The following is an 11,748-nucleotide window of genomic DNA, read 5'->3' on the forward strand; positions in this document are numbered from 1 at the left end:
CACGTTATGAGAGACTAGTCTTTAAGCGGCTTGGAAGAAAGCAAAATTCTTAACGTAAAACTGGTTTTATTAGGGTTTTTTTTCTAAGTCATAAACCGCCATATTAAAAGATGACGGCTTTTTCGAGTGAAAATCCACGATACGCGCTTTTAACATAGGAAAAGAATTCTTTGGACGGGCTTCCACATATAGCGCGAGCAGCGTGATCCAGGAGGCTATGCCCAGACCAAGGAAGATGTTAATTTAATAATAATTTTCACTTTTAAAAGAGATGATATATTTTCTTAAAACAACCATTAACAATACCCTGATCGAACAGTTTCCATTCTAGAGTGATTAACCTATAGAGCCCCGTTTCAGAAAAAGTTAAAAATGTAAAATTTCCAAGATTTTCATATTTTATTTATTTTTTTCTACCTTAAAAAGAGGCGCCACTCTTGAATTTTCAAATTTGGCGCGAGATAGTTGTTGTGTTATCTGCTCATTAATAACACGACTGACTAAAACGTAATAAGATCAACTTTATTAAGTGTTCGTCGTAACATATTTACAGCTCGGGCGATAACTAACTAGCCCCTCGTTAGCTCGTATACTTATATAGGCCTGCACAATGTAGAAGGTCCAATTCAATCATCTAAGATAATTCAGTTCAGTTAAGTATCTACATTATACAACAATAGTAGAGAAATTTTCATGCATGAAATGTCGTATTTCTAGTCCTGTACGTGAGTAGATTGAAGGGGGAGGAGGATGAAGGAAGGCTGACAGTTACTCCTGAGCAGCCATGGAAATAAAACAGGTTTACAGGTCCAAAACCACTATATTAATTACTCAGACTAGTTTTTTTACTCAAAAACAGAGGGTCACGAGTCCTAGGCACTTGTTTATTAATTCTAAACTTTGATAAATATTGAAAGGGCACCAGTTTATTAATTCAAGGTGTTCGTCAAATTTCGACTCCTTTCTCATTGCCAAGGAGTCTTAATAAATAAATAAATAAATAAATAAATAAATAAATAAAAGCTTTATTCGGATATACCTATCAGATCGAGGTCTGGTTTACATAGGGGTCCTTTCAAATAAATTACAGTTGTTTTAAAATATAATTCTTTACATCTATTTTAAAAGTAGTAAAAGAGTTTTGATTCTTAATATCGATAGTCAGTGAGTTCCATAGTTTCACACCAAGAGTTTTTATACTTCTATTACTGAAGTGATTGGTTGCTCTCTGAGAGGGTGGGTTTAGATTATGGAATCTTGTGTTATGGTGGTGGTTTTGTGTTATCGTTGTTGCAATTAAGTCTTGAATATAGGTGGGCATTTTATTGGCACGAATTTTATATATTAGTATGAGTATGTGATAACTGTGGTGTTGCTTTAGATTCATCCAACCTAGTTCTTGTCTTGCATTGCTTGCTGATGATCTGGCTGGTTTTTTCAAAATTGACCTTGCGCAGTTATTTTGCAGCGTCTGAAGCTTTTTAGTTTTGGCGTTTGATGTATTGTTGTAAAAGATGTTGGCATAATCGAATAGAGGCTGTATAAGCGCATTGTATAATGAGTGAGATGTTTTCTGATCAATGGTGGATAGAAAGGATTTAAGGAGCCAGTTCTTTTGCCGGATCTTACTATATGTATAGTCTATATGAGAAGTCCAGTTTAAGAGTTCGTCGAAATGGAGGCCAAGATATTTACAGGAGGACACGCGCGTTATATTCAGTGTCAATAGTCGAGTTTTACATTCTGCTTGGATTCTTTTTGTCTTAGTTGGGCTAAAAATCATGAAGACAGATTTTTTCTCATTTAGCACTAGGCCTTCTATACGCAAGGTTTCCCGAAGTGATATAATATCACGCTCTAGGTCAGATAATAGTGTGTCTAAAACTTTGTTCGAATTTAAGACGGCTGTGTCATCAGCATATTCTATACAGTCAGAGGTGGTTAAGGATGTATTGTTGTCACAAGTATATAAATTAAATAAGATAGGTCCCAGTACGCTGCCTTGCGGTACACCCGCTCGGATTTGAAGGAATTTTGAGCTAGAACCATTGACCGTTACTAACTGTTTACGGTTAGTTAAGTATGATTGTATCCATTTTAGGGAGTTGTCACTGAAGCCTTTGGATCGTAGGATTTCCAGCAGTATTATCATGTCTGACACTATCGAACGCTTTTGATAGGTCGAGGAAAGTGACTGCTACGTATTTACCTTCTTGCAGGTTGTTGATAATGCGTTCGTGGAGATTTAAAATACATGTCATTGTTGAATGGCCAGGAAGGAAACCCGCCTGCATCCGGTAGAATAATTGGTTTTCCTGACAATATTCTATAAGTTGGGTGTGAACACACCGCTCAAGGATTTTGGATAAGGATTGTAAGAGCGATATGCCTCTATAATTTCCTGGATCGGTATGGTCACCAGCTTTATATAAAGTCACTACTTTTGCTTCCTTCTAAACGGAAGGAAAAACACCTGATTTGAATGACATGTTAATTATCTGTGTGAGCACTGGGGCAATTACGATTGCAAGGGCCTTTATAAGGGAGATCTGGAGTCCATCTGTGCCACCGGCTCGACTATCAGCAAGCGATTTGAGCAAGCCAAATACTGTTTGAGTATTAACGTCTTTTAGGATGAATTTAGAGTCAACGTTGGTACTAGGTGTGTACGGGAGTATGCTTGTTTGTCAGAGAGGCAGCCTGGTTGTTTATAAAGTGGTCATTAAGGCGGGTGGCTATTTCCAGAGAACTTGATAGTAGGTTCCCATTTACACGTAGTGACTTAATTATTTTAGTCTCTTGTTTTAGATACGGTTTTAATAATTTCCAGACTTTGCTAGGGTTGGTTTTATTAAGGTTTTTCCGAAAATACTGGCTTTTGGCATTTTTCACCATGACGTTGACTTTGTTGCGAAGGTGTCGATAATGGTCCAAGAGTTCCGGTCTATTGTGACTCTTTCTTTTTGTTGTATCTCGCATATGCATCCAATATTTTATCTCGTTCCCAATCCATGGGGATGAATTAACAGCTTTTCGTTTTTGTATGTATGGGGCGAATTGATTCAAATTTTTCATTATGGCACGGTGAAGGTGGTCGATCCCTTGATCAACATTTTCAACTTTGATGCTGTCAAGGGCTTGCGTAAGTGAGCCAATAAATAGATCGGTATTCATGTTCTTGTAATCTCGTACTTTCGTAATGACTTTTCGAACCCTGGGACATCGCTTTTTCCTGATGCAGTAAATAAAATCGTGGTCTGATGCCCCACATGGGGTCACGCCACTTGATATGATTCGTTGCGGGTGTGTTGTATAAATATGATCTATTAACGAAGTTGTTGTCAAAGTTATCCGAGTCGGATTCACGATCAGTTGTTTAAATGAAGAAAGGCCTTTATTTAATGCTTTCGTTTTTGCAGATAAAGGAAGTTGGAGGTCACAGTTGAAATCACCAAGGATGATTACTTCATGACTTAAATCAGACTGCAGATGTGATGCAAGGTGTTTAATCTCTTTAGATAATGTAGTACTGTTTTGATTAGGATCTGGTGGAATGTAGCATACGCAGATGTGAACCGGTTTCGAGTTGGTTTCAAACAAAGTGCAGATTAAATGTTCGAGGGATATGTCTTCAGGAGTCAGCAGCTGTTGTGTTATGGTTAGGTCTTGACGATAGTATAAACAAACACCACCTCCGCGTCTGTTGGTGCGGTCACATCGATATAATTCAAAGCCATTTATTTTTATCATGACATCTGGTGTTAAAGGTTTCAGCCCTGTTTCGGTTATTGCTAATATGTCCAGGTTATGTTTGGAGACTGCTATGCGCATATCAATGTGTGGCAGGAGGCTTCTAATATTTACATGGGCTATTTTTAGTCCTTTATTAGGGTTCTTCTCTTGTATGGAGTTATTGTGGGACAGTCAGACAGTCGCTGGGTCATCTAAGTCTTCATTATTTGTGGGTTTAGTGGTTTCCCTATATCGACGAATGACAAAAGGGCTTGGCCAATTGTCAAGATTTAATATGTATTTGTCGTATTTTTGCGTGCTTTCGATGATGAATGATTTTTTCCATTTTGACGAGGATTCAAGTTCCTTAACTGTAGCATTCAGAACATTCAAATCCTTTAGGAGCATGTCAACATCTTCAGCGTTCGAGCTTGTCGTGCAGTTTGATAGCAAGTATTTGAGCTTAGGGGAGTTAGATAGTACTGTCCCCTTTGGATCTTCATTTGTGCCCCATATACGTACTGGACCTTGTGATTGGCCACTAGTTAATTTATGACAAGATATTCCTGTAGGCCATACGTCTGGCGTTAGAATATTTGTAATGGGAGTTGATGATTGCAGTACAAAGCAGTTGTATTTGGCTGATTCATCTTCGGAGCGTCTGGTTAATTTAATATTCGTTACCTCTATGTTACTATTAGCAATGTAGGTTTTCATTTGTTCTAAGGTTGCATTCCGCGAGCAGTTGCCGATGAAGTAATCATTATGTGTCAGTACTGATTTAAAACGGGAATTTTCTATCCTTTCAGCTGACATTTGTCCGAGTGGTTTGGTTGAACGTGATGGTGCTTTGGCCTGATGTGTACTCTTTAGAACTTAGGCTGCTGTTCTTTAGTAATGTCCATGTTTTCTTTGTTAGATAAATGGTTACGGTTATTGAACAAGTCGGTGTATAGTTGTTTTGAAAACGTTGGCCGGTTGTTCAGCAATCTTGTTTCACCACTAATGTTTAGAGGAATTGTTGGGTCGTTGATTCGTGTCGAGGGGCCTACTGTTGTGTATTTCTCTTCCAGTGTTTTGACTTGCACTTTTGTGGATTCCCGGAATGTTTTGAATTCAGCATCAAGAGCTTTGACTTGCTTATGTATTGGTTCCAATGTATGGGATTTAATTAGTTGATAGTCCTGAAGCATTTCTTTGATTTGCGAGTTCTGAGCTTCGATAGAAGACTCGAGCGCCGATAATTGATCAGAGAAATTGTCTAGTGATTCTTCTTTTGACGTTTTGGTTACCTTGAATTCTTTCTCGAATTGCCTTAGATTTAGCATGGCTTGAACACATGAAGTACACATCCAGAACGATCCAGCGACAGCTTCTTTTAACTCTATGCATATTAAATGGAACCATTCGTCGCACATGCCACAATGGATCATGGTTCCATGTCTCTGATTTCCTCGGTTAAATTTGCAATATTCACCGCAAAATTTAGGCATACTGATACTTTATGCTTTCGTCAAATTAAATAAAAATAAACTAATAGTACTTAATTAATACTAGGCCCAAAGGGCTGCGTTTGTTTAAAACAAAGCCAAGGCTTAAGCGAGGTTTTGCGGAGCGTTAGAAAATGTCGACCGCTTCCGTCGACTGCTTAATTAAATTAATTATTATAAAAAAACGTCTTGGTTTAGACCAAGGCCGAAAAAACAAACGATATGTGTGAGGTTTATCATTTTACTGAAGTTCAGATATTGCAATTGTTTTAGTTTTTTTACCTCTCCGTGTGACGTAGTCCAGGAGAGGTTCTGTAACGGCCGTGTCTGTGTGTGTGTGTGTCTGTCTGTTGTTATACCCACGTGACCGCGTTCGCAGTTTGCGTATCGGAGCAAACGTGTTCGCCATTTCCGAACTGCTTTCACAGTCACGGAAATGGCTCCTCTTCTTGAGTTCTCACACCACCATCTTCTGGTCTTTGTCCATCCCACACGGACACCAGTCTGTTCTTACTGGCTTCTAATCACCACCATCTTCTGTTCGTTGTCAATCCCACATTGACACCAGTCTGCACTTACACTGGCTTCTTAACACCACCATCCACTGGTCTTCCGTCTATTCCACATAGACACCAATCTGTATCATTGGCTTCTACTCCATTATCATCTATTGGATTTAGGATATACGCGGCGATCAACTAGGGTTACGAGAAACGTCTAGCCTCCCTAAGGTGGGATCGCCACCAAAGGTTTTCGCAATTGCGCTTTTTCCTTACTATTATAATGGAAACGAATCGTATATATACCCCAAATTTGAAAAAGGAGGGCAATAGGGGTACCCTTCACTTTAAACGTCAATATTAGCAAAGTTTGAGATGATAATAGGTATAACTTTATTTTAAACGATTTAACTATTATTAATGTTAATTATTGAAGATTAAAATAATTAAAAATAATTATATTTATTTAAATACTAAAGATAATCTTGTTTCTCAACTCAAAATTAATACGGAAAGAGTTAAAAAGCAGTCTATGTTTTTGTCTGTGTGTGTCCGTCCATTGTTACACTAGTGCGTCGCGTTAGCAGTTAGCCTTGTGTTGATGTGTTAAGAAATCATACAGAACCTTAATATTCCCTTTTTCCGTAATATAAAGTGAATATGTGGAAGTATTTTTCGTAATTATGATGCATTTAGTACTTTTGTAGCTTTAAAGCTCTGTTTCATTGTGATATTCCAAGGAGTTTTTTTAATATTGTTATTTGAAATGGCTGTTTATATATTACTTAAGCTATACTACATCTGTATATAGAATAATCCTTGGTTTAGTGATATCATGAAGAAAACTAAGACCTAGACTCTGGTGGGTATATTAAGTATCATCCGCAATAGGCTTAGTGAAACAAAGAGTAAATAATTGAGGCCTGAGGTGAAGTAAACTTTGGGCTTTGATTTTCATGTTTGAAATGAAGAGACATCAACGGTTCAGAGTGAGCCGAAAGTTAAATACACTTAAATAATCAGGTTAAGATTTTACAATAGAAGAAAAGATCATGGTGGCGATTAGAATAGTAAAAGGGCTAATGGTAAACGGGTAGTAGCTACAGACTTTTTAGCCACATCGTAGTATACGATAGGTTCTTAGTTTGACCCGAGCCGTCCGTAGTAGTAGTAGTAGTAGTAGTAGTAGTAGTAGTAGTGGCTTGGGTTGTCGCTTCGTTATCGTCAGATTTTAGCTTAAAAGGAACTTTATATTACCACAACCCACCCATTCTAGAGGGCCGGTAGGCCCTTCTAGATAAGATCCCACACCCTCCCGTAATGTTAAATGAAAATTCACAGATTTTCGCCGATTTTCCCATAGGAATAACATGGGGTTTTTGGTGCTCCTGCACATCGAATCATTTAAAAACTAAAGCGAAGTTACGTTTCGGAATACTTTCAAATTAACAAGTAACTATTCAAGGTGTGCCTTTTTCAAGTTTCATCAAAATTAATTAAGTCTAAGTATGTTAATTTAATTAAAAATGTAAGTACCTCAAATGATTATTCTACAGCAGACGACGCTAGTTGTTCATTACTCTACAGTAGACGACGCTAATTTGCAATTTCACCGCCTTGAAACTTTAACTTGATATTTTTCAATAAATATAACACTATATTTATTAAAATTTCTCTGGCGGGTCTAATTTTCGTTTAATTATGTGTCTCGGTTGAAATTCTATACTTAAGATACCTTTTTAATTTATATTTTAGATGTTAGTTTCGACCAAGGCTTAAGTTGTCTTACTTAGGCCATGGATTTATAGTGGAAGCTTACGCTTCATGGATATTTCACTGTAGCCTTCAGTAAGGCATTTTGATTTTAAACACATTTATGTCATAAAAATTCGCGCTGATGACGTAGAAATTGAGGCAAACTTTTATCTTCTCGGCGCGCGTGCGCGCGCGCTTTTCTAAAAATAATTTCGCGAGCGCTTTTCTAAAAATAATTTCGCGCGCGCTTTTCTAAAAAAAATTTCGCGAGCGCTTTCCTAAAAATAATTTCGCGCGCACTTTTCTAAAAATAATTTCGCGAGCGCTTTTCTAAAAACAATTTCGCGCGCGCTTTTCTAAAAATATTTTCGCGCGCGCTATTAAAAATTAGAACTCGATCATGTGAAAACCTTACCCCCCTCTGAATTTGCCTCAAATCCTACTTCACAAACGCGCGTGCCAGGCTGGTACTATTTCAGACGAGGAATAAATGTTGTGCGCGTTTTAAGGTGAGTGAAATATCAAGGAAGCGTAAAGCTTCTATTATAAATCCATGCTTAGGCAGACTATTGAGTGAGTCTATGCAATGGGTGATTGTAAAAGCTTGAAGGATAGATGGATCAGTGTTGGAAATAAGGATTTTTTTAAAACTGGACCTGTGGCCTAGGTATTTTAATTAAAATAACTGGCCACGGTGCCACTCACTGTAAACGTACAAGGGCAGTGAACGCAATGTCATGGATAATTGCAATCGTAAAGTGGACTGTAAAAGATACGGCTTTGATAGTTTAAAAATCGTGGCAGGATGTTGGTTTTGAAGTTGACCATAAACCTCGGGTTCTAAAACCAATTGTGAGCCGTGTCTTATAAGAATTAGTAGAAGTGTAGAGCCATTTTTAACCTCGTCCTAGAAGTGAAAAATTTCGCATTTCAGGCAAGAAATGGTTTTATAATAGATTAATACAAATGCAGACTGAAGGAACAGATATTATATAAAAAAGGACTTGGTTTGCCCAAGCCTAAGAAACAAAACGATAAGAGTTTTTTCCAGTTGACTGAAGCGCGGATATTTTATTTTCTATATAATTTTAAAGACAATCCGTATTTTACTACTCTATAGAATTTAATTCAATCTCCTGATTTTACTGGTAATGGATTTATTTCCTATAAATTAATTGATATAAAAAATTACTTATCTCAGATTTTTCAACAACAATTCCATTTTCGTAAAATTTTATCATGAAAAATCTGAGATAAGTAATTTTTTATTTCAATTAGTTTATAGGTGTTGGAACTCCTCCTATATTGGAAAAAAATAATCTACTAATATGTTATCGTTTTTTACCTATCACATGTTTTTTAAGTTATCTATATATACCAAATCTTAACAATGTAAAAGGGCATTCGGTCTAATGGCGTAATAAACTAAAGTTGTTTTATTCAAGTCCAGCAAGCATCTGGTCCATTATTGTTTGGAAAATTCCCGGAGCGGATTTCACCCCAAATGGAAGTCTCTGATATTGGAAGTTCCCGAGATGAGTGGAAATGGTACAAAGTGGTTTAGACTCGTCGTCCAGTTCTACTTGTAAGTATGCTTCAGATAGATCCAATTGGGAGAAACGTTTTCCCCCGTTGAGCGTCGCAAATATGTCTTCCGGCAATGGTAATGGGTGTTGGTTGAGTTCTATGGTCTCATTCAGGCCGGTGGAAAAATCGGCGCAAAGACGGGTGGTGCCGTTAGGTTTTCTTACGCTTACGATTGGTGCTGCCCAATCAGTGTGCTCGACGGCTTTCAGGACATTTGACTCTTCCAGGCGTTTGATCTCCATTTCGATAGTTTTGCGAGCAGCGAACGGAACTGGCCTGGCTCTACGGTATACTGGAGTGCTTCCGGGTTTGAGAGTAAGGCGGGCTTTCGCTTTAGTACACAGCCCCAAACCGTCCTCAAAGACATCCGGGAACTCATCCTTCAGTTTCGCGATGCAGTCTGCTTCTCGTAATCTTTGAGGCGTTCCAGATGAGGCGGTACAGATATTAATGGCTTGAGAACCGAGTCGGGAGCATTGTCGTAAGCTATCCAGAAGACCGAAGAAATCCAGGGTTTCCACTCCCAGTAGCGGTCTTCCAACATCGCATGCCAGATGGGTCAATTCAAGCTGTAGCTCATGTATCACGGGCATTGACCCCGGCGGAGAAGGACTATAGTCAAATCGAGAAGGAAGGTCTCGCGCTTACCTTCGCGGTCAAGAAGTTACACAAAATGCTCTATGGGCGACGTTTTACTCTGCTCACGGATCATAAACCGCTGCTAGCAATCTTTGGAAGCAAGAAAGGCGTACCGGTCCATACGGCTAACCGTCTTCAACGCTGGGCACTCATTCTTATCGCTTATGACTTCAAGATAGAATATCGCAAGACTACCTCTTCCGGGCAGGCAGACGCCTTGTCCAGGCTTATCCCGTCACATTCCTCTCCGGACGACGACATCGTACTCGCAAGTCTTCAAGTCACAGACGATGTAGAGGCCATAGTCCGACAGCTTCCAGTCACCTTCCATGACATTCAATCCTCTGCTCGTGCGGATCCAGTCTTACAGAAAGTCGTCGGGTATATTCGGAATGGTTGGCCGACATTAAAGCATCTCCGAGCGACACCAGAGGCAACTGCCCTCGAACAATTCCACAGAAGGAAGGACCTGCTTACTATCGAGCAGGGTTGCGTGCTTCTACAGAATAGAGTGGTAATACCTTACCCCTTACGAGCAACAGTTCTGAAACTACTTCACCGAGGACATCCTGGAACCAGTAGGATGAAATCTTTGGCTCGCGCTCACGCCTACTGGCCTTTTCTGGACGCTCAAATTGAAGACTTCGTCAAGAAATGTTCCAAATGTCGCTCTGCAGCAAAGTTACCTGTCAAGACTCTGTTGCATTCCTGGCCGAAAGCCGTGAAGGCCTGGCAGAGGGTACATATCGACTACGCCGGTCCCCATAACGGCCACCAGTATCTTATAGTCGTCGATGCCTATAGCAAGTATCCCGAGATTTTCGACATGAAAACCACCACGTCATCCGCCACCATATCCGTCCTGAATAACCTTTTCGCACGCTATGGTTATCCGGAAGTACTGGTGAGCGATAACGGAACCCAGTTTACTTCACACGACTTCGCCTCGTTCTGTTCCCGCAAAGGAATCCAGCATATCTTCTCCCCGCCCTACCATCCGCAATCTAATGGGCAGGCGGAACGTTTCGTGGACACCTTCAAGAGGGCACTAGAGAAACTCAAGGGCGAAGGAGATGTCCCTTATATGCTAGACGTCTTCCTGCTGTCCTATCGCTCAACCCCTAACTACAGTATAGACCAGAAAAGCCCTGCAGAACTGTTCTTGGGTCGAACACTCCGTACAGAGCTAGACCTCCTACATCCTCCGGCCTCTTCGTCATCAGAGCGCAATACAACCATGGAACGACAATTCAACCGTCATCATGGAGCTCAACGACGCACCTTCAAAGTCGGAGACCTAGTCTATGCTCGACAACACCAGTCAAAGACGTGGTATCCAGGGAGAATTCAAACGGTCCGAGGCGTGGTGTACGATGTTCTTATGGATGATGCCACCCATAAGAAGTTCCATGCCAATCAACTTTACCACCGTCTGAACAACGATCCTAAGGGAAATCCCTACTCGGTATTCATGGACACCTTCGATCTACCCATCCCAGACCGAAGAGTAGATCCCGACCGAGTTCCTGCTGGGACCACAGTGCCCGCTCCCGAACGCCATGTACGGTTCAACATACCAGACGCAGACTCCGAGGATGAGGAAGTACGGCGGTCAGAAAGAGTAAAGAAGATACCCGAGAGACTCATTATGGATCCCCGCCAGACGTCCTACGATTTTACTTAAAAGGGGAGGTGTTGGAACTCCTCCAATATTGGAAAAAAATAATCTACTAATATGTTATCGTTTTTTACCTATCACATGTTTTTTAAGTTATCTATATATACCAAATCTTAACCATGTAAAAGGGCATTCGGTCTAATGGCGTAATAAACTAAAGTTGTTTTATTGTTATCTCTTGCGTTCTCTCTTGCGTTCTCTCTCGCGTTCTCTCTCCATGAGCCGTTACAACAATAGGAAATAAATCCATTACCAGTAAAATCAGGAGATTGATTTAAATTCTAAAGAGTAGTAAAATACGGATTGTCTTTAAAATTATATAGAAAAATAAAATATCCGCGCTTCAGTCAACTGGAAAAAACTCTTA

At 39.7% G+C, this 11,748-nt stretch overlaps 1 protein-coding gene across 1 annotated transcript; it reads right to left on the minus strand.

The window, feature by feature from the left end:
* Positions 1 to 2,108: 2,108 nt before the first annotated feature.
* Positions 2,109 to 3,831, minus strand: LOC149677253 (uncharacterized). Its single transcript, XM_089837253.1, has 3 exons — positions 2,877 to 3,831; positions 2,523 to 2,608; positions 2,109 to 2,453 (listed from the first exon to the last, which is right to left on the minus strand). The coding sequence occupies exons 1-3, from the start codon at positions 3,829 to 3,831 to the stop codon at positions 2,109 to 2,111; spliced, it is 1,386 nt and encodes a 461-aa protein (XP_089693379.1).
* Positions 3,832 to 11,748: the final 7,917 nt, after the last annotated feature.

Source organism: Phalangium opilio, unplaced genomic scaffold (assembly GCF_054372755.1).
Source record: "Phalangium opilio isolate 3A_F unplaced genomic scaffold, DU_Popi_V2 ptg000043l_1, whole genome shotgun sequence".
Classification (NCBI taxonomy): Eukaryota; Metazoa; Arthropoda; class Arachnida; order Opiliones; family Phalangiidae; genus Phalangium; species Phalangium opilio.